The sequence below is a fragment of the Sebastes fasciatus genome, chromosome 4 (genome assembly GCF_043250625.1).
Source record: "Sebastes fasciatus isolate fSebFas1 chromosome 4, fSebFas1.pri, whole genome shotgun sequence".
In the NCBI taxonomy this organism is placed as follows: domain Eukaryota; kingdom Metazoa; phylum Chordata; class Actinopteri; order Perciformes; family Sebastidae; genus Sebastes; species Sebastes fasciatus.
The window spans coordinates 40,081,935-40,105,502 of NC_133798.1; the positions used below are offsets into that span (position 1 = coordinate 40,081,935).

General features: G+C 37.5%; 2 protein-coding genes across 2 annotated transcripts in view; both read left to right on the forward strand.

Moving 5' to 3' along the window:
* Nucleotides 1-23,568, forward strand: part of rad52 (RAD52 homolog, DNA repair protein) — a 120,500-nt gene that overhangs the window by 89,485 nt on the left and 7,447 nt on the right. The gene's annotated exons all lie outside the window — the stretch shown is intronic.
* On the forward strand, nucleotides 300-22,357 carry LOC141766866 (uncharacterized). Its single transcript, XM_074634041.1, has 7 exons — nucleotides 300-584; nucleotides 636-983; nucleotides 2,257-3,530; nucleotides 4,671-4,863; nucleotides 6,625-7,601; nucleotides 19,900-20,092; nucleotides 20,781-22,357. Exons 2-7 carry the CDS (start codon nucleotides 812-814, stop codon nucleotides 21,887-21,889), a joined length of 3,918 nt encoding a protein of 1,305 aa, XP_074490142.1. The 5' UTR covers nucleotides 300-584; nucleotides 636-811; the 3' UTR covers nucleotides 21,890-22,357.

Consider the following 23,568-nt stretch of genomic DNA (forward strand, 5'->3'; position numbering starts at 1 on the left):
AACAGTATAACAGTATAACAGTCTAACAGTATAACAGTCTAGCAGTCTAGCAGTCTAGCAGTCTAGCAGTCTAATAGTCTAACAGTATAACAGTATAACAGTATAACAGTATAACAGTATAACAGTCTAGCAGTCTAGCAGTCTAACAGTATAACAGTATAACAGTATAACAGTATAACAGTCTAGCAGTCTAGCAGTATAACAGTCTAACAGTATAACAGTATAACAGTATAACATCTGTCAGATCAGATCAGCTGTTTGACTCTCTGACCAGATGCTAAACCAGCTGCTGGTCACATGACCGGAGCTCAGCCAATAGGAACGCTCTCTCTCTGAAGTGACCTGTGATTGGTCAAAGTCTCCCGTCACGGGCTAGATGTTCTAAAGCCTGAAAACAGAGCCATGAGGAGAGCAGAAGTCTAGTTTACTCTCAGAACACTTCAATTACAATATGATGAAAGGTTATTATGGGATGTCTGCTCAATGATGCCAAACATATACTGACTACACAAGTTTTTATACAAAACGGAATCAGTTGAAAGCGGAAAGACAAGCTCCCGCTCTTCCACTGTCGGACCTTCCCAGTGTGACACCCAGCGGAACTTCCCAGTGTGACACCCAGCGGAAGTAAACAGTGTGACACCCAGCGGAAGTAAACAGTGTGACACCCAGCGGAAGTAAACAGTAGCAGCACTAAGCTAGCAGCTGTAGTCATATTGAGCTCCATTGAGTGTTTGCAGCAGCAGCAGGAGAACTCCTGGAGTCCTCCATCACATCTTCACATCTTTAGTTGAGCTGTAATTCAACAACAATGTCTGCAGTTGTCAGTCTGAGAGAGTTTGTCAACCAGCGACTAACTGCTGCTGCTGAAGAGATATTCAGAGTTTATGAATCCACTCTGGTGGAGTTCCAGGAAGAGATTGATCGTCAGCGCAGACTGTTGGATCTCACCTGGAAACCTGAAGTCAAGTTACACAGGCTCGGTGAGTCCAACCTCTCATGATGCTGTTGAAGAGCTCCAGAGGAGAGGGACTGTCTCTCATCACAGTAGTCTCCTGTCTCTCTGTCTCTCATCACAGTAGTCTCCTGTCTCTCTGTCTCTCATCACAGTAGTCTCCTGTCTCTCTGTCTCTCATCACAGTAGTCTCCTGTCTCTCTGTCTCTCATCACAGTAGTCTCCTGTCTCTTTGTCTCTCATCACAGTAGTCTCCTGTCTCTCTGTCTCTCATCACAGTAGTCTCCTGTCTCTTTGTCTCTCATCACAGTAGTCTCCTGTCTCTCTGTCTCTCATCACAGTAGTCTCCTGTCTCTCTGTCTCTCATCACAGTAGTCTCCTGTCTCTTTGTCTCTCATCACAGTAGTCTCCTGTCTCTCTGTCTCTCATCACAGTAGTCTCCTGTCTCTTTGTCTCTCATCACAGTAGTCTCCTGTCTCTTTGTCTCATCACAGTAGTCTCCTGTCTCTTTGTCTCTCATCACAGTAGTCTCCTGTCTCTTTGTCTCTCATCACAGTAGTCTCCTGTCTCTTTGTCTCATCACAGTAGTCTCCTGTCTCTCTGTCTCTCATCACAGTAGTCTCCTGTCTCTTTGTCTCTCATCACAGTAGTCTCCTGTCTCTTTGTCTCTCATCACAGTAGTCTCCTGTCTCTTTGTCTCTCATCACAGTAGTCTCCTGTCTCTCTGTCTCTCATCACAGTAGTCTCCTGTCTCTCTGTCTCTCATCACAGTAGTCTCCTGTCTCTCTGTCTCTCATCACAGTAGTCTCCTGTCTCTCTGTCTCTCATCACAGTAGTCTCCTGTCTCTCTGTCTCTCATCACAGTAGTCTCCTGTCTCTCTGTCTCTCATCACAGTAGTCTCCTGTCTCTCTGTCTCTCATCACAGTAGTCTCCTGTCTCTTTGTCTCTCATCACAGTAGTCTCCTGTCTCTCTGTCTCTCATCACAGTAGTCTCCTGTCTCTTTGTCTCTCATCACAGTAGTCTCCTGTCTCTCTGTCTCTCATCACAGTAGTCTCCTGTCTCTCTGTCTCTCATCACAGTAGTCTCCTGTCTCTTTGTCTCTCATCACAGTAGTCTCCTGTCTCTTTGTCTCTCATCACAGTAGTCTCCTGTCTCTCTGTCTCTCATCACAGTAGTCTCCTGTCTCTCTGTCTCTCATCACAGTAGTCTCCTGTCTCTTTGTCTCTCATCACAGTAGTCTCCTGTCTCTTTGTCTCTCATCACAGTAGTCTCCTGTCTCTTTGCTCCTCTGTCCTCCAGAGCTCCCACAGCAACATGTCTGGAAGGAGGAGGAGGTTCTGGCTGAGCAGCAGCTCTGTATTCAGGAGAGGAACTCCAGTCTGGACCAAGAGGACCCAGAGCCTCCACAGATTAAAGAGGAACAGGAGGAAGTCTGCAGCAGTGAGGAGGGAGAGCAGCTGGTACTGAAGCAGGAGGCTGATGCCTTCATGCTGACTCCTGCTGATGAGGAAAGTGAGCCCAGTGAAGACCACACTCTGGACTTTAGTATCCGTGCAACTCAGAGTGCGCTGGAGGAAGAGCCTTTAAGCTCCATGTCAGCTCAAAGCTCTGTAGTATCAGAACCAACCAGTGACCAGCAGCTCCTCTCTCACAACTCTCATGAAGCTGAAAGCCAAGATAAGAAAGGAGGCGAGCCTGGAGACTCAGGATCAACTAGAGATGCAGAACCAGAACAACAGAACCAACATCACAAAAGCAAACGTCACACTAACAATGTATATAACCCAACTACGGCAACGATTCACCGTAAAACTCACACAGGTACAAAGTCTTTCAAATGTGACACGTGTCAGAAAGCTTTCGAATATAAGTCACAGTTTCAGAGACACCTGGTAATCCACACAGGTGAGAAGCCGTACCTCTGCAAGGCCTGCGGGAAAAGATTCTGTGACATTTCATCAATGAAAAGGCACATGAGAATTCACTCAGGTGAGAAGCCGTATACCTGCAAAACATGTGGGAAAGGGTTCAGACTTAATGTTCCCTTGAAACGCCACATGAGAACCCACACAGGTGAGAAGCCGTACCTTTGCAAGACCTGCGGGAAAATATTCCGTTGCAATTCAGCATTGATTAAACACATGAGAACTCACTCAGGCGAGAAGCCGTACCTCTGCAAGACCTGCGGCAAAAGTTTCAGTGACAGTTCATCACTTAAAAGGCATATGAGCATCCACACAGATGAGAAGTCATATGCTTGCAAAACATGTGGGAAAGATTTCAGACTCAGGTGTCACTTGATAAGCCACATGAGAACTCACACAGGGGAGAAACCGTATATTTGCAAAACATGTGGGAAAGATTTCAGATGTAGCAGTAACTTGAAATACCACATGAGAACCCACACAGGTGAGAAACCATATATCTGCAAAACATGTGGGATGGATTTCAGATGTAGCAGTAACTTGAAATTCCACGTGAGGAAGCACACAGGTGAGAAACCGTATCACTGCAGCACAGAGGATCCAGTTTTAGTCACAAAAGAATGTTTAGAAAAGCCAGATAATAAATGCTAGGTACTGGACAGAAATACATGTAGAAGACGGAAAAAATAGTGTCTGCTAGGGGAGGGGAAAATGGATTCATGTAAAAATCAAGATTCTTATTTTCTAAGATTCTGAATCGATTCACAGGTTCCAAACATTATTTTTTTTAAATGTTTTTCTACAAAAGATATTGCTACTGATGGACAGTAATCATACACACCAAGTCAAAGTTGTGTTGAGTATTATTGTGTAATTTTCTAGTACTTTTACGGTGTTATTTTGTGTATAATTTATTTTTGAAAATTGGGAAGTTTGTGAGATATAAAAAGACAGCCAGCCTAAACCTACCAAATCTATTTACACAACAGGCAGCATTTTTATTTTCTGTGTAACCTGAACTTGTTAATCTTGAAGTCACAGAGAATTGAGAAATACTAAAAACGTTGAGTAAAAAGTGTTTAATTGTGCAAGTTTAACTTCAATAAACTCCATAAACTTGTACATATTCCTCCTCTTCCATGCCATAATTTGCCACACTGCCTTTTACACACTGCAGACTGGATTAGATCCTGAAACTAGCTCCCTTATTTACTGAATTGAAAATCAATTTTGAAATAAATCGTGACCCCAAGACTAAAAATTGAATAGTGAGATACTGAAAGATTCACACCTATTTGTATTTATTTATGCATTTCTTTTTTGTTCCTTGAATTATTTTCAACCCCTTCTTTTATTTTTGTTATTATATTATTTTTAATAATTTAAATTATCTTTCCTATCCAATTGTGCCTTGTGTGTTAGAAGTATTGAGTTTAGATTACAATGCCTTAATGTTTGTAAATTAATTTTCTTCAATTAAAAAAAACTTCCACTGTCGGAACTTAACAGTGTGACACCCAGCGGAACTTCCCAGTGTGACACCCAGCGGAACTTCCCAGTGTGACACCCAGCGGAAGTAAACAGTGTGACACCCAGCGGAAGTAAACAGTGTGACACCAGCGGAACTTCCCAGTGTGACACCCAGCGGAAGTAAACAGTGTGACACCCAGCGGAAGTAAACAGTAGCAGCACTAAGCTAGCAGCTGTAGTCATATTGAGCTCCATTGAGTGTTTGCAGCAGCAGCAGGAGAACTCCTGGAGTCCTCCATCACATCTTCACATCTTTAGTTGAGCTGTAATTCAACAACAATGTCTGCAGTTGTCAGTCTGAGAGAGTTTGTCAACCAGCGACTAACTGCTGCTGCTGAAGAGATATTCAGAGTTTATGAATCCACTCTGGTGGAGTTCCAGGAAGAGATTGATCGTCAGCGCAGACTGTTGGATCTCACCTGGAAACCTGAAGTCAAGTTACACAGGCTCGGTGAGTCCAACCTCTCATGATGCTGTTGAAGAGCTCCAGAGGAGAGGGACTCACACAGGATCCGGATCAGAGCCGGACTGGGACTATAAATCAGACCTGGTATCTTGGCCCAGTCCGGCCCATCCCAGGCCTGTAGGGCTGCCTGTGAGCACCAGGTTCTGTTGGAGGTTCTTCTCTCATACTGGCCACCTTGAGACATCAATAATAGGAGGATTTCAAACCAGAGCTTTGGGTCTGGGGGTCCTCCAACAGAAACATCTGAGTTTCAGAGATGTTGTTTCCTGAATCCTGGTGACTTTAAAACAATGAAAATAATAAGAACACTGCAACAGCATTTTTATGATAAACTTCTAATTTGATCTTTAAATCTCAGGAAATAAAACTGAATAATTCCCCCCTCTGGTGTGTGAATATCTAACATAAACTAATATTCATCAGTTATAATTCATTGTTTTGCCCCTACTGTTCCTGTTTTAGGATTATACAGATTATACAGATCATACAGATTATACAGATTATACAGATTATACAGATTATACATGCTGTACAGAGACACAAACAGGTTAAAAAAAGTAAATTTGATATAAATTGGGAGAAATATGAATTGTGACCCGGAGAGGAAACCAGGAGAGGACAACGACAAACTGGAGTCTCCTGAGAAAATCAGAGGCTTGGTTAGTCTGCTGTTCTGGCCCATCAGACACTGGGATACGTCTGGGAGGATAAAACTATGAGTGATTCATGGTTGTTAATTTATAATTTACCGTGCATTAAGTCACAATATCAATGATGCTGAATTCCTTATTAAAACATGTTTTGAACTTCAGATGGGTCTCATACAGTATAGCAGTAATACATTACATCATCATTCATGTTTGTTGAGTCTTATCAGACCGAACACATTCAGCCTCTGATGGGGGGGCAATGCCAGCCCCACTTTGGCCCCGCCCCTGGCAGACAGACACAGACAGACAGACACAGAAACACAGAGAGACAGACAGACAGACAGACAGACAGACAGACAGACACAGAAACACAGAGAGAGAGATGGATAGTAAACAGCAGAGGATCAGAAGAAACAGAAAGATGTTCCTCTGATGTGAACAGTCAGGCTTCAGCTCGTGAGGAGATCAATAGCGCGACGCTTCCGGTCACTACGGGAACCCACGCGGCGCAAATCCGCTGGTTCTGCACCGTTATGTATCACCATTATGAATCTCCTAGAGAACCTGATCTGGAGAGGGCAGAGGAGATCCGGCAGCTTGTGAGATGCTCCGGTACGCATGACAATGTCACGGTACGCCATAAGGAGAAAAATGAGTACAATACTGCGTACTGCTACGTACCGGCCCATTTTGAGCACTGCTCATCTCTCATGACATGTTGAGCCAGGCAGCTGGCCCAGGACTGCTTAACGCTACACTCCCTCCCTCTCCTCCTCACTGTGGCCGCCCGGCACAGAGCGATTGGGCCAGCCCAGTGAGCCCAGTGTCAATCAAGGAAAAGAAATGGGCCAATTTACCTGTTTTATGGGCCAAAAAAAAAAAGATGGCCAGTCCAGCCCTGATCCTGATGCTTTAAAGATTAACGCGTTGTCTTGTTCTGCTCAGATGTCTCTTTGTCTCTCATCACAGTAGTCTCCTGTCTCTTTGTCTCTCATCACAGTAGTCTCCTGTCTCTTTGTCTCTCATCACAGTAGTCTCCTGTCTCTTTGTCTCTCATCACAGTAGTCTCCTGTCTCTTTGCTCCTCTGTCCTCCAGAGCTCCCACAGCAACATGTCTGGAAGGAGGAGGAGGTTCTGGCTGAGCAGCAGCTCTGTATTCAGGAGAGGAACTCCAGTCCGGACCAAGAGGACCCAGAGCCTCCACAGATTAAAGAGGAACAGGAGGAAGTCTGCAGCAGTGAGGAGGGAGAGCAGCTGGTACTGAAGCAGGAGGCTGATGCCTTCATGTGGTCTCCTGTTGATGAGGAAAGTGAGCCCATTGAAGACGACACTCTGGACTTTAGTATCGATGGAACTCAGAGCGCGCTGGAGGAAGAGCCTTTAAGCTACATGTCAGTTCACACAGGTACAAAGTCTTTTAAATGTGACACGTGTCAGAAAGCTTTCGAATATAAGTCACAGTTTCAGCGACACCTGTTAATCCACACAGGTGAGAAGCCGTACCTCTGCAACACCTGCGGGAAAGGATTCTGTGACATTTCATCATTGAAAGGGCACATGAGAATCCACACAGATGAGAAGTCGTTTACTTGCAAAACATGTGGGAAAGCTTTCAGACATAATGGTAACTTGATAAGCCACATGAGAATCCACACAGGTGAGAAGCCGTACCTCTGCAAGACCTGCAGGAAAAGATTCCGTTTCAATTCAGCATTGACTAAACACATGAGAACTCACACAGGTGAGAAGCCGTACCTTTGCATGACCTGCGGGAAAAGTTTCCGTGACAGTTCATCACTGAAAAGGCATATGAGCATCCACACAGGTGAGAAGACATATGCTTGCAAAACATGTGGGAAAGATTTCAGATGTAGCAGTAACTTGAAAGACCACATGAGAACCCACACAGGTGAGAAACCGTATATTTGCAAGACATGTGGGAAAGATTTCAGATGTAGCAGTAACTTGAAATTCCACGTGAGGAAGCACACAGGTGAGAAGCCGCATCACTGCAGCACAGAGGATCCAGTTTTAGACACAAAAAAATGTTTAGAAAAGCCAGATAATAAATGCTAGGTACTGGACAGAAATACATGTAGAAGACGGAAAAAATAGTGTCTGTTAGGGGAGGGGAAAATGGATTCATGTAAAAATCAAGATTCTTATTTTCTAAGATTCTGAATCGATTCAAAAGTTCCACAAATGTATTTTTTAAAATGTTTTTTCTACAAAAGAACCTAGATATTGCTACTGATGGACGGTAATCATACACACCAAGTCAAAGTTGTTTTGAGCATTATTGTGTTATTTGTTTTTGTTATTTTGTGTATAATTTGTTTTTGAAAATTGGGAAGTTTGTGAGATATAAAAAGACGGCTAGCCTAAACCTACCAAATCTATTTACACAACAGGCAGCATTTTTATTTTCTGTTTAACCTGAACTTGTTTTTCTTGTTTAACTTCAATAAACTCCATAATCTTGTACATATTCCTCGTCTTTCGTGCCATAATTTGCGGTAATAATAGGTGTAATGGAAAATGACATTGTATGTAGTGATGTCTCTTTATGCAACAGTGGAAAGTTACTGTCTGTGTGCTCTTTTTGTCATGTAGTGGGAAAGTACTTTTACTAGTGTTGACTTTTACTGGGACACTGTCTGAGTAAAGCAACTCCTTATCTGTGCAAAACAACTCCTTTTCTCACAGTCCCTGTTGTAGATTTCTATATAATCACATTGTAATAATCTCCTGCAGTGCACTTTTCTGCAGACTTTGTGTGACTCTGTATAACCAGTGCTTCTTCTTGCAAGAATAAAATACAACAAAGACATTTCATCTGTTTGAGATCTTTATTTCAACGTTCATTAGAACTCATCTTGACAGAATGTCCATTACATAGGGCACAGCAGACTGGATTAGATCCTGAAACTAGCTCCCTTATTTACTGAATTGAGAATCAATTTTGAAATAAATCGCGACCCCAAGACTAAAAATTGAATAGTGAGATACTGAAAGATTCACACCTCCAGAGTCTGCACACTAGCTAATGCCCCCATGAACATATATTTAATTATGCAGCTGTAGTCACATTGAGCTAGCAGCTGTAGTCATCGAGCTAGCAGCTGTAGTCATTGAGCTAGCAGCTGTAGTCACATTGAGCTAGCAGCTGTAGTCATCGAGCTAGCAGCTGTAGTCATTGAGCTAGCAGCTGTAGTCACATTGAGCTAGCAGCTGTAGTCATCGAGCTAGCAGCTGTAGTCATTGAGCTAGCAGCTGTAGTCACATTGAGCTAGCAGCTGTAGTCACATTGAGCTAGCAGCTGTAGTCATTGAGCTAGCAGCTGTAGTCACATTGAGCTAGCAGCTGTAGTCATTGAGCTAGCAGCTGTAGTCATTGAGCTAGCAGCTGTAGTCATTGAGCTAGCAGCTGTAGTCACATTGAGCTAGCAGCTGTAGTCACATTGAGCTAGCAGCTGTAGTCATTGAGCTAGCAGCTGTAGTCATTGAGCTAACAGCTGTAGTCATTGAGCTAGCAGCTGTAGTCATTGAGCTAGCAGCTGTAGTCATTGAGCTAGCAGCTGTAGTCACATTGAGCTAGCAGCTGTAGTCATTGAGCTAGCAGCTGTAGTCATTGAGCTAACAGCTGTAGTCATTGAGCTAGCAGCTGTAGTCATTGAGCTAGCAGCTGTAGTCACATTGAGCTAGCAGCTGTAGTCACATTGAGCTAGCAGCTGTAGTCATTGAGCTAGCAGCTGTAGTCATTGAGCTAGCAGCTGTAGTCACAATGAGCTAGCAGGTGTAGTCATTGAGCTCCATTGAGTGTTGAAAACCAGTTCTATTTGGGAAAGGTGAAGGAAAAGAGGTGATTAAGAGGAAAGGAGTGGAGATAAGTCTGAAAAAAAAGATCTGAAAAATGTCGTACAAAAAAGTCTGAAAAAAAATGTCTTAAAAACATTTGAAAAAAGTCTGAAAAAAGAAATCTGAAAAATGTCAGACAAAAAAGTCCGAAACAAAAGATCTGAAAAATGTCCAAAAAAAAAGTCTGAATAAAAAGATCTGAAAATGTCGGACAAAAAAAGTCTGAAAAAAAAGATCAGAAAAATGTCGGACAAAAAAGTCTGAAAAAAGAAATCTGAAAAATGTCGGACAAAAAAGTCCGAAACAAAAGATCTGAAAAATGTCCAAAAAAAAAGTCTGAAAAAAAAGATCTGAAAATATCGGACAAAATGTCTGAAAAAAGTCTGAAAAAAAAGATCAGAAAAATGTCGGACAAAAAAGTCTGAAACAAAAGATCTGAAAAATGTCGGACAAAAAAGTCTGAAAAAAGAAATCTGAAAAATGTCGGACAAAAAAGTCCGAAACAAAAGATCTGAAAAGTGTCCAAAAAAAAAGTGAAAAAAAAGATCTGAAAATGTCGGACAAAAAAAGTCTGAAAAAAAAGATCTGAAAAATGTCCAAAAAAAAAGTCTGAATAAAAAGATCTGAAAATGTCGGACAAAAAAAGTCTGAAAAAAAAGATCAGAAAAATGTCGGACAAAAAAGTCTGAAAAAAGAAATCTGAAAAATGTCGGACAAAAAAGTCCGAAACAAAAGATCTGAAAAGTGTCCAAAAAAAAAGTGAAAAAAAAGATCTGAAAATGTCGGACAAAAAAAGTCTGAAAAAAAAGATCTGAAAAATGTCCAAAAAAAAAGTCTGAAAAAAAAGATCAGAAAAATGTCGGACAAAAAAGATCTGATAAAATAGATCTGAAAAATGTCTGAAAAATATCGGACAAAAAAAGTCTGAAGAAAAAGATCTCAAAAATATCAAAAAAAAGTCTGAAAAAAAGATCTGAAAAAAGTCCGAAGCAAAAGATCTGAAAAATGTCGGACATAAAAAGTCTGAAAAAAAAGTCTGAAAAATGTCTGAAACAAAAGATCTAAAAAATGTCCGAGAAAAACGTCTGGAAAAAAAATCTGAAAAATGTCTGGAAAAAAAAGTCTGAAAAATGTCCAAAACAAAAACTCTGAAAAATGTCGGACAAAAAAGTCTGAAAAATGTCGGATAAAAAACATCTGAAAAAAAAGTTCTGAAAAATATTTAAAAAAAGAAGATCTGAAAAATGTCGGACAAAAAAGTCTGAAAAATGTCTGAAACAAAAGATCTGAAAAATGTCCGAAAAAACGTCTGGAAAAAAAATCTGAAAAAAGTCCAAAACAAAAGATCTGAAAAATGTCGGACAAAAAATTCTGAAAAAAAGATCTGAAAAATGTCCGAAACAAAAGATTTGAAAAATGTCCGAAAAAAACGTCTGAAAAAAACGTCTGAAAAGTGTCCGAAACAAAAGATCTGAAAAAATAGATCTGATAAAATAGACCTGAAAAATGTCTGGAAAATGTCGGACAAAAAACGTCTGAAGAAAAAGATCTCAAAAATATAAAAAAAAAAGTCTGAACAAAAGATCTGAAAAAAGTCCGAAGCAAAAGATCTGAAAAATGTCGGACATAAAAAGTCTGAAAAAAAAGTCTGAAAAATGTCCGAGAAAAAAAGATCTGAAAAATGTCGGACAAAAAAGTCTGAAAAAAAAGATCTGAAAAATGTCTGAAATAAAAGATTTGAAAAATGTCTGAAAAAAAGTATGAAATAAAAGATCTAAGAAATGTCAGACAAAAAAAGTCCGAAACAAAAGATCTGAAAAATGTCCGAAAAACGTCTGGAAAAAAAGATCTCAAAAATATAAAAAAAAAAAAATCTGAAAAATGTCTGAAAAAAAAAGATCGGATAAAATAGATCTGAAAAATATCTGAAAAATGTCGGACAAAAAAGTCTGAAAAATGTCGGACAAAAAAAGTCTGAAAACAACAGATCTGAAAAATGTCTGAAAAAAAAGATCTCATAAAAAAGATCTGAAAAAAGTCCGAAGCAAAAGATCTGAAAAATGTCGGACATAAAAAGTCTGAAAAAAAAGTCTGAAAAATGTCTGAAACAAAAGATCTAAAAAATGTCCGAGAAAAACGTCTGGAAAAAAAATCTGAAAAATGTCTGGAAAAAAAAGTCTGAAAAATGTCCAAAACAAAAACTCTGAAAAATGTCGGACAAAAAAGTCTGAAAAATGTCGGATAAAAAACATCTGAAAAAAAAGTTCTGAAAAATATTTAAAAAAAGAAGATCTGAAAAATGTCGGACAAAAAAGTCTGAAAAATGTCGGATAAAAAACATCTGAAAAAAAAGTTCTGAAAAATATTTAAAAAAAGAAGATCTGAAAAATGTTGGACAAAAAAGTCTGAAAAATGTCTGAAACAAAAGATCTGAAAATTGTCCGAAAAAACGTCTGGAAAAAAAATCTGAAAAATGTCCAAAACAAAAGATCTGAAAAATGTCGGACAAAAAATTCTGAAAAAAAAGATCTGAAAAATGTCTGAAAAAAAGATCTGAAAAATGTCCGAAACAAAAGATTTGAAAAATGTCCGAAAAAAACGTCTGAAAAAAACGTCTGAAAAGTGTCCGAAACAAAAGATCTAAAAAAATAGATCTGATAAAATAGACCTGAAAAATGTCTGGAAAATGTCGGACAAAAAACGTCTGAAGAAAAAGATCTCAAAAATATAAAAAAAAAGTCTGAACAAAAGATCTGAAAAAAGTCCGAAGCAAAAGATCTGAAAAATGTCGGACATAAAAAGTCTGAAAAAAAAGTCTGAAAAATGTCCGAGAAAAAAAGATCTGAAAAATGTCGGACAAAAAAGTCTGAAAAAAAAGATCTGAAAAATGTCTGAAATAAAAGATTTGAAAAATGTCTGAAAAAAAGTATGAAATAAAAGATCTAAGAAATGTCAGACAAAAAAAGTCCGAAACAAAAGATCTGAAAAATGTCCGAAAAACGTCTGGAAAAAAAGATCTCAAAAATATAAAAAAAAAAAAATCTGAAAAATGTCTGAAAAAAAAAGATCGGATAAAATAGATCTGAAAAATATCTGAAAAATGTCGGACAAAAAAGTCTGAAAAATGTCGGACAATAAAAGTCTGAAAACAACAGATCTGAAAAATGTCTGAAAAAAAAGATCTCATAAAATAGATCTGAAAAATATCTGAAAAATGTCAGACAAAAATGTCTGAAACAAAAGATCTAAAAAATGTCCGAAAAAAACGTCTGGAAAAAAAATCTGAAAAATGTCTGGAAAAAAAAATCTGAAAAATGTCGGACAAAAAACGTCTGAAAAAAAAGATCTGAAAAATGTCGGACAAAAATGTCTGAAAAAAACGTCTGGAAAAAAAATCTAAAAAATGTCCAAAACAAAAGGTCTGAAAAGAAATATCTGAAAAATTTCGGACAAAAAAAGTCTGAAAAAAATATCTGAAAAATGTCTGGAAAAAAAAGTTTGAAAAATGTCCAAAACAAAAGATCTGAAAAATGTCGGACAAAAAAAGTCTGAAAAGAAATATGAAAAAATGTCCGAAACAAAAGATCCCAAAAATGTCGGACAAAAAAGTCTGAAAAAAAGATCTGAAAAATGTCCGAAAAAAAACTATGAAAAAAAATATGAAAAACGTCTGAAAAAAAGATCTGAAAAATATTAAAAAAAAAAGTCTGAAAAATGTTGGACAAAAAAGTCTGAAAAAAAGATCTGAAAAATGTCGGACAAAAAAAGTCTGAAAAGAAATATGAAAAAATGTCCGAAACAAAAGATCCCAAAAATGTCGGACAAAAAAGTCTGAAAAAAAGATCTGAAAAATGTCCGAAAAAAAACTATGAAAAAAAATATGAAAAACGTCTGAAAAAAAGATCTGAAAAATATTAAAACAAAAACTCTGAAAAATGTCGGACAAAAAAGTCTGAAAAATGTCGGATAAAAAACATCTGAAAAAAAAGTTCTGAAAAATATTTAAAAAAAGAAGATCTGAAAAATGTCGGACAAAAAAGTCTGAAAAATGTCTGAAACAAAAGATCTGAAAATTGTCCGAAAAAACGTCTGGAAAAAAAATCTGAAAAATGTCCAAAACAAAAGATCTGAAAAATGTCGGACAAAAAATTCTGAAAAAAAAGATCTGAAAAATGTCTGAAAAAAAGATCTGAAAAATGTCCGAAACAAAAGATTTGAAAAATGTCCGAAAAAAACGTCTGAAAAAAACGTCTGAAAAGTGTCCGAAACAAAAGATCTGAAAAAATAGATCTGATAAAATAGACCTGAAAAATGTCTGGAAAATGTCGGACAAAAAACGTCTGAAGAAAAAGATCTCAAAAATATAAAAAAAAAGTCTGAACAAAAGATCTGAAAAAAGTCCGAAGCAAAAGATCTGAAAAATGTCGGACATAAAAAGTCTGAAAAAAAAGTCTGAAAAATGTCCGAGAAAAAAAGATCTGAAAAATGTCGGACAAAAAAGTCTGAAAAAAAAGATCTGAAAAATGTCTGAAATAAAAGATTTGAAAAATGTCTGAAAAAAAGTATGAAATAAAAGATCTAAGAAATGTCAGACAAAAAAAGTCCGAAACAAAAGATCTGAAAAATGTCCGAAAAACGTCTGGAAAAAAAGATCTCAAAAATATAAAAAAAAAAAAATCTGAAAAATGTCTGAAAAAAAAAGATCGGATAAAATAGATCTGAAAAATATCTGAAAAATGTCGGACAAAAAAGTCTGAAAAATGTCGGACAATAAAAGTCTGAAAACAACAGATCTGAAAAATGTCTGAAAAAAAAGATCTCATAAAATAGATCTGAAAAATATCTGAAAAATGTCAGACAAAAATGTCTGAAACAAAAGATCTAAAAAATGTCCGAAAAAAACGTCTGGAAAAAAAATCTGAAAAATGTCTGGAAAAAAAAATCTGAAAAATGTCGGACAAAAAACGTCTGAAAAAAAAGATCTGAAAAATGTCGGACAAAAATGTCTGAAAAAAACGTCTGGAAAAAAAATCTAAAAAATGTCCAAAACAAAAGGTCTGAAAAGAAATATCTGAAAAATTTCGGACAAAAAAAGTCTGAAAAAAATATCTGAAAAATGTCTGGAAAAAAAAGTTTGAAAAATGTCCAAAACAAAAGATCTGAAAAATGTCGGACAAAAAAAGTCTGAAAAGAAATATGAAAAAATGTCCGAAACAAAAGATCCCAAAAATGTCGGACAAAAAAGTCTGAAAAAAAGATCTGAAAAATGTCCGAAAAAAAACTATGAAAAAAAATATGAAAAACGTCTGAAAAAAAGATCTGAAAAATATTAAAAAAAAAAGTCTGAAAAATGTTGGACAAAAAAGTCTGAAAAAAAGATCTGAAAAATGTCGGACAAAAAAAGTCTGAAAAGAAATATGAAAAAATGTCCGAAACAAAAGATCCCAAAAATGTCGGACAAAAAAGTCTGAAAAAAAGATCTGAAAAATGTCCGAAAAAAAACTATGAAAAAAAATATGAAAAACGTCTGAAAAAAAGATCTGAAAAATATTAAAAAAAAAAGTCTGAAAAATGTTGGACAAAAAAGTCTGAAAAAAAGATCTGAAAAATGTCGGACAAAAAAAGTCTGAAAAGAAATATGAAAAAATGTCCGAAACAAAAGATCCCAAAAATGTCGGACAAAAAAGTCTGAAAAAAAGATCTGAAAAATGTCCGAAAAAAAACTATGAAAAAAAATATGAAAAACGTCTGAAAAAAAGATCTGAAAAATATTAAAACAAAAACTCTGAAAAATGTCGGACAAAAAAGTCTGAAAAATGTCGGATAAAAAACATCTGAAAAAAAAGTTCTGAAAAATATTTAAAAAAAGAAGATCTGAAAAATGTCGGACAAAAAAGTCTGAAAAATGTCGGATAAAAAACATCTGAAAAAAAAGTTCTGAAAAATATTTAAAAAAAGAAGATCTGAAAAATGTCGGACAAAAAAGTCTGAAAAATGTCTGAAACAAAAGATCTGAAAATTGTCCGAAAAAACGTCTGGAAAAAAAATCTGAAAAATGTCCAAAACAAAAGATCTGAAAAATGTCGGACAAAAAATTCTGAAAAAAAAGATCTGAAAAATGTCTGAAAAAAAGATCTGAAAAATGTCCGAAACAAAAGATTTGAAAAATGTCCGAAAAAAACGTCTGAAAAAAACGTCTGAAAAGTGTCCGAAACAAAAGATCTGAAAAAATAGATCTGATAAAATAGACCTGAAAAATGTCTGGAAAATGTCGGACAAAAAACGTCTGAAGAAAAAGATCTCAAAAATATAAAAAAAAAGTCTGAACAAAAGATCTGAAAAAAGTCCGAAGCAAAAGATCTGAAAAATGTCAGACATAAAAAGTCTGAAAAAAAAGTCTGAAAAATGTCCGAGAAAAAAAGATCTGAAAAATGTCGGACAAAAAAGTCTGAAAAAAAAGATCTGAAAAATGTCTGAAATAAAAGATTTGAAAAATGTCTGAAAAAAAGTATGAAATAAAAGATCTAAGAAATGTCAGACAAAAAAAGTCCGAAACAAAAGATCTGAAAAATGTCCGAAAAACGTCTGGAAAAAAAGATCTCAAAAATATAAAAAAAAAAAAATCTGAAAAATGTCTGAAAAAAAAAGATCGGATAAAATAGATCTGAAAAATATCTGAAAAATGTCGGACAAAAAAGTCTGAAAAATGTCGGACAATAAAAGTCTGAAAACAACAGATCTGAAAAATGTCTGAAAAAAAAGATCTCATAAAATAGATCTGAAAAATATCTGAAAAATGTCAGACAAAAATGTCTGAAACAAAAGATCTAAAAAATGTCCGAAAAAAACGTCTGGAAAAAAAATCTGAAAAATGTCTGGAAAAAAAAATCTGAAAAATGTCGGACAAAAAACGTCTGAAAAAAAAGATCTGAAAAATGTCGGACAAAAATGTCTGAAAAAAACGTCTGGAAAAAAAATCTAAAAAATGTCCAAAACAAAAGGTCTGAAAAGAAATATCTGAAAAATTTCGGACAAAAAAAGTCTGAAAAAAATATCTGAAAAATGTCTGGAAAAAAAAGTTTGAAAAATGTCCAAAACAAAAGATCTGAAAAATGTCGGACAAAAAAAGTCTGAAAAGAAATATGAAAAAATGTCCGAAACAAAAGATCCCAAAAATGTCGGACAAAAAAGTCTGAAAAAAAGATCTGAAAAATGTCCGAAAAAAAACTATGAAAAAAAATATGAAAAACGTCTGAAAAAAAGATCTGAAAAATATTAAAAAAAAAAGTCTGAAAAATGTTGGACAAAAAAGTCTGAAAAAAAGATCTGAAAAATGTCCGAAAAAAACGTCTGGAAAAAAAATCTGAAAAATGTCCAAAACAAAAGGTCTGAAAAATGTCGGACAAAAAAGTCTGAAAAAAAAGTCTGAAAAATGTCGGACAAAAAAATATGAAAAACGTCTGAAAAAAAGATCTGAAAAATATAAAAAAAAAAAAGATCTGAAAAATGTCGGACAAAAAAGTCTGAAAAAAAGATCTGAAAAATATTAAAAAAAAAAAGATCTAAAAAATGTCTGAAACAAAAGATCTGAAAAATGTCCGAAAAAAACGTCTGGAAAAAAAATCGGAAAAATGTCCAAAACAAAAGGTCTGAAAAATGTCGGACAAAAAAATATGAAAAACATCTGAAAAAAAGATCTGAAAAATATAAAAAAACAAAAGATCTAAAATTTGTCTGAAAAAAAGATCTGATAAATTAGACCTGAAAAATGTTTGAAAAAAAAATCTGAAAAATTTCTGAAAAAAACTAATGTTCACTACTTATGTTCTATTAATGTTCACTATTAATGTTCACTATTGGTGTTCACTACTAATGTTCACTACTAATGTTTTCTATTAATGTTAACTATTAATGTTCACTACTAATGTTCACTACTAATGTTCTATTAATGTTCACTATTAATGTTCGCTATTAATGTTCACTATCAATGTTCACTCCTAATGTTTTCTATTAATGTTCACTATCAATGTTCGGTATTAATGTTCACTATTAACGTTCACTACTAATGTTCACTACCAATGTTTTCTATTAATGTTCACTACTAATGTTTTCTATTAATGTTCACTATCAATGTTCGCTATTAATGTTCACTATTAACGTTCACTATTAATGTTCACTACTAATGTTCTATTAATGTTCACTACTAATGTTCACTATCAATGTTCGCTATTAATGTTCACTATTAACGTTCACTACTAATGTTCTTCACTATTAACGGTCTTCACTGTTAATATTCAATATTAATGTTCACTACTAATGTTCTATTAATGTTCACTACTAATGTTCACTACTAATGTTCTAATAATGTTCACTATTACTATTCACTATTAATGTTCACTATTAACGTTCACTACTAATGTTCTTCACTATTAACGTTCTTCACTGTTAATATTCAATATTAATGTTCACTATTAATGTTCTATTAATGTTCACTATTACTATTCACTATTAATGTTCACTATTAATGTTCTTCACTTTTAATGTTCACTATTAATGTTCACGAATAATGTTCTTCACTATTAATGTTCTATTAATGTTCTTAAGAGACAGGACTGGTGGTAGAGTTTAAAGGTCACCTATTATGCAAAATGCACTTTTCCATGTCTTTTAAACATCAATATCTGTCCCCAGTGTGTCTACAGGTCACCATAGTATCATAAAAGACCATCCTCTCTCTTTTTCTCCTCCTCCGTTTGTCCGGAAATGGGTGTCGAAAAACGCTGCGCAGCTTTTCCTTCTCTTCTGACGTCATTAGAGAAATGCAAGCCATGTAAGGGTTTCCTGGTCGAACCAGAGAGAACCTTCAGTAGCTGACCCCGCCCCACAGCGCGTCACTGTCTCTCCTCCTCAACCCAACTTGAGCAAAGTCTGCAAGAACCAGCAGAACAGGCTTCATGTACTCCCATCATCTAAATATAACATGTTCTTTCACAAAGGCTTTATGTAATTACACTGTTTAAACAGATGATATTTATATATTATATATTTGATGTCATGCATGTAGCAGAGTACAGGTAGTAAATAGTGACTTGTAAGCAACACAACACATTTCTGTTTCACAGTCAAACTTTATTTGAGTAGACAGATGACAATATTAATTATTCACAGCATTTGTAATCATCTCACCTGTTAGTTAGTTATGTTAACATAGTACAGGAGAAAGTCTTCAGCTCTGGTAAACTATGGTAAGCTAAGCTCCGGTGGTCTGTAGTCATGGTAACACAGAGACAGCTACTACTGTAAATAATATACCATTACTCTGATCTTCCATACATTTATCTTTTAGCAGAAATAATGAACTGACTACTGTTTCACATCTTCTATTTTCCACCCTGATGGTCGCTGTGTTTACACACCGTGTCATAGCGGTAGCATGTAGCTAACCCGTTAGCATGTAGCTACATGCTAACGGGTTAGCTACATGCTAACGGGTTAGCTCTGTATCTCCCATCTGCTCTCAGCTATCTGCTCTCAGCTGTCTGCTCTCAGCTGTCTGCTCTCAGCTGTCTGCTCTCAGCTATCTGCTCTCAGCTATCTGCTCTCAGCTGTCTGCTCTCAGCTGTCTGCTCTCAGCTATCTGCTCTCAGCTGTCTGCTCTCAGCTGTCTGCTCACAGCTATCTGCTCTCAGCTGTCTGCTCTCAGCTATCTGCTCACAGCTGTCTGCTCTCAGCTGTCTGCTCTCCTCTGGGATGATTCTGTCGGTCATTTCTCACAGATGGATCTGTAAAGACAGACGTAAAACAGAGTGTATGTTTACGGTTTACAGAGTTGATGCATGAGGTAAACACTGAGCTAACTAACAGAGATATAAATAGTATTATTTACCTGAGAGAAACCGTCAGGAAAACCTGGAATCTGGACCGCAGATGTTCATCATGTGTCGCCGATTTCTGATCAGATTCCTCCGGTAACGTGCGCTGGGTGAAGTTTCTGGTTTATAAACTTTAAAGTGGTTTATAAACTTTATTCTAGCTCCTCTCTCTCCAGAGCTTCTCCGGGAGGGAGGGGGAGATAGTGACGCTGTTGTTGTTGAGGAAGTTTGATTGACAGAAAACGCTGACCAATCAGAGCAGAGTGGGAGGAGACAGGCTGTGAATCAGGGGTTTTCAGACAGAGGCTGAATTAGGCTCTGAGGCAGGCAGACTCAGGCTGCAGTATGAGAAGAATAAAGGGTTTTTTGAACATTGCAGCATGTAAACATGTTCTAGTGCAACATTAAAATACATCTATGAACCTGGAAATGAGCATAATATGAGACCTTTAAGAGCAGCAGTAATGTTTAAAATGACATGATGTTAACACTCTTATCCGTTAGGTGGCGGTATGAACATATAAGCTGGTTGTGATCCGACAGAAACTGAGAGAAGAAGGAGGAGGAGGAGGAGAAGAAGCAGCAGCAGCAGCAGCAGCAGGAGAACTCCTGGAGTCCTCCATCACATCTTCACATCTTTAGTTGAGCTGTAATTCAACAACAATGTCTGCAGTTGTCAGTCTGAGAGAGTTTGTCAACCAGCGACTAACTGCTGCTGCTGAAGAGATATTCAGAGTTTATGAATCCACTCTGGTGGAGTTCCAGGAAGAGATTGATCGTCAGCGCAGACTGTTGGATCTCACCTGGAAACCTGAAGTCAAGTTACACAGGCTCGGTGAGTCCAACCTCTCATGATGCTGTTGAAGAGCTCCAGAGGAGAGGGACTGTCTCTCATCACAGTAGTCTCCTGTCTCTTTGTCTCTCATCACAGTAGTCTCCTGTCTCTCTGTCTCTCATCACAGTAGTCTCCTGTCTCTTTGTCTCTCATCACAGTAGTCTCCTGTCTCTCTGTCTCTCATCACAGTAGTCTCCTGTCTCTCTGTCTCTCATCACAGTAGTCTCCTGTCTCTTTGTCTCTCATCACAGTAGTCTCCTGTCTCTTTGTCTCTCATCACAGTAGTCTCATGTCTCTTTGTCTCTCATCACAGTAGTCTCCTGTCTCTCTGTCTCTCATCACAGTAGTCTCCTGTCTCTTTGTCTCTCATCACAGTAGTCTCCTGTCTCTTTGTCTCTCATCACAGTAGTCTCCTGTCTCTCTGTCTCTCATCACAGTAGTCTCCTGTTTCTCTGTCTCTCATCACAGTAGTCTCCTGTCTCTCTGTCTCTCATCACAGTAGTCTCCTGTCTCTTTGTCTCTCATCACAGTAGTCTCCTGTCTCTTTGTCTCTCATCACAGTAGTCTCCTGTCTCTTTGTCTCTCATCACAGTAGTCTCCTGTCTCTTTGTCTCTCATCACAGTAGTCTCCTGTCTCTTTGTCTCTCATCACAGTAGTCTCCTGTCTCTTTGCTCCTCTGTCCTCCAGAGCTCCCACAGCAACATGTCTGGAAGGAGGAGGAGGTTCTGGCTGAGCAGCAGCTCTGTATTCAGGAGAGGAACTCCAGTCTGGACCAAGAGGACCCAGAGCCTCCACAGATTAAAGAGGAACAGGAGGAAGTCTGCAGCAGTGAGGAGGGAGAGCAGCTGGTACTGAAGCAGGAGGCTGATGCCTTCATGCTGACTCCTGCTGATGAGGAAAGTGAGCCCAGTGAAGACCACACTCTGGACTTTAGTATCCGTGCAACTCAGAGTGCGCTGGAGGAAGAGCCTTTAAGCTCCATGTCAGCTCAAAGCTCTGTAGTATCAGAACCAACCAGTGACCAGCAGCTCCTCTCTCACAACTCTCATGAAGCTGAAAGCCAAGATAAGAAAGGAGGCGAGCCTGGAGACTCAGGATCAACTAGAGATGCAGAACCAGAACAACAGAACCAACATCACAAAAGCAAACGTCACACTAACAATGTATATAACCCAACTACGGCAACGATTCACCGTAAAACTCACACAGGTACAAAGTCTTTCAAATGTGACACGTGTCAGAAAGCTTTCGAATATAAGTCACAGTTTCAGAGACACCTGGTAATCCACACAGGTGAGAAGCCGTACCTCTGCAACACCTGTGGGAAAACATTATGTGACCTTTCATCACTGAAAAGACATACAAGAATCCACACAGATGAGAAGTCGTTTACTTGTAAAACATGTGGGAAAGCTTTCAGACTTAATGATAGCTTGATAATCCACATGAGAATCCACACAGGTGAGAAGCCGTACCTTTGCATGACCTGCAGGAAAAGTTTCGGTGACAGTTCATCACTTACAAGGCATATGAGAATCCACACAAATGAGAAGTCATATGCTTGCAAAACATGTGGGAAAGATTTCGGAAGTAGCAGTAACTTGAAAGACCACATGAGAACCCACACAGGTGAGAAACCGTATATTTGCAAGACATGTGGGAAAGATTTCAGATCTACCTGTAACTTGAAATTCCACGAGAGGAAGCACACAGGTGAGAAGCCGCATCACTGCAGCACAGAGGATCCAGTTTTAGACACAAAAAAATGTTTAGAAAAGCCAGATAATAAATGCTAGGTACTGGACAGAAATACATGTAGAAGACGGAAAAAATAGTGTCTGTTAGGGGAGGGGAAAATGGATTCATGTAAAAATCAAGATTCTTATTTTCTAAGATTCTGAATCGATTCAAAAGTTCCACAAATGTATTTTTTAAAATGTTTTTTCTACAAAAGAACCTAGATATTGCTACTGATGGACGGTAATCATACACACCAAGTCAAAGTTGTTTTGAGCATTATTGTGTTATTTGTTTTTGTTATTTTGTGTATAATTTGTTTTTGAAAATTGGGAAGTTTGTGAGATATAAAAAGACGGCCAGCCTAAACCTACCAAATCTATTTACACAACAGGCAGCATTTTTATTTTCTGTGTAACCTGAACTTGTTTTTCTTGAAGTCACTGAGAATTGAGAAGTACTAAAAACGTTGAGTAAAAAGTGTTTAATTGTGCAAGTTTAACTTCAATAAACTCCATAATCATGTACATATTCCTCGTCTTTCGTGCCATAATTTGCCACACCGCCTTTATTAGAGGAGACTCAGGATCAACTAGAGATGCAGAACCAGAACAACAGAACCAACATCACAAAAGTAACAGACACACTAACAATGTATATAACCCTACTACGGCAACGATTCACCGTAAAACTCACACAGGTACAAAGTCTTTCAAATGTGACACGTGTCAGAAAGCTTTTGAATATAAGTCACAGTTTCAGAGACACCTGGTAATCCACACAGGTGAGAAGCCGTACCTCTGCAACACCTGCGGGGAAAGATTCTGTGCCATCTCAGCATTGAAAAGGCACATGAGAATCCACACAGACGAGAAGTCGTATACTTGTAAAACATGTGGTAGAGCTTTCAGATCTAGCAGTAGCTTGATAAACCACATGAGAACCCACACAGGTGAGAAGCCGTATTCCTGTTACTGAACAAACTTCTTTTAATAAAATAGGAGCATTCAGAACTTCACCTGTGTGCCCTTCAAGTTGAGACAGGAAAAATGCTGCTGGGTTTACACAGGAAACAGCTGCTAGTTGTTTCCTAGGATGATATAGTTCTACTGGTTCATGGTGAAAACACAAGAACACACAGAAGTGAGGCTCCACATGATTGTAGTAGAGACGCACCGATACAGACTCAAATAGCTGGATCAGGTATCGGTGACAACGGGGCCGATCTATTCAATGTTTCATGTTACAGTGTCCTTAAACTGTGATCCTTCCAGTACAGATGTCCTACAGTAAGTCCCAGTTCCCATCAGAGGCAGCCACAGATCAGCCCCAGGTCTCTCATGAAGACAATAACATTAGAGAAGTGTCTGAATCATATAATGCGGAAGCTAAATTCTTTTAATGTCTGTGATACGATCTAATGTAACTTTTACCATTCTTTATAGAAAGCCTTTTAACCTTTTCTTTTACCTGCTGGTTTAACGGGCTGACTGTGAAGGACAGGAACAGTCTAAATAGTTTAGTCAAAGTGTGCTCCATCAATATTGGAGTTCAGCAGAAGGACTTGGGCACGAGTTGGGAGGAACAGGAGGCTGAAAGCAAAAGAAACGATCAGCCAACCAGATCACATTGTTTGGGTTGAATTCTCTCTGATGACGTTATAATGTTATAATGGGCCCTTAAGGAGAACAAATCCTTACTCCAGGTCCTTTATCCCTTCTGCTGTTACGCTGCTGAA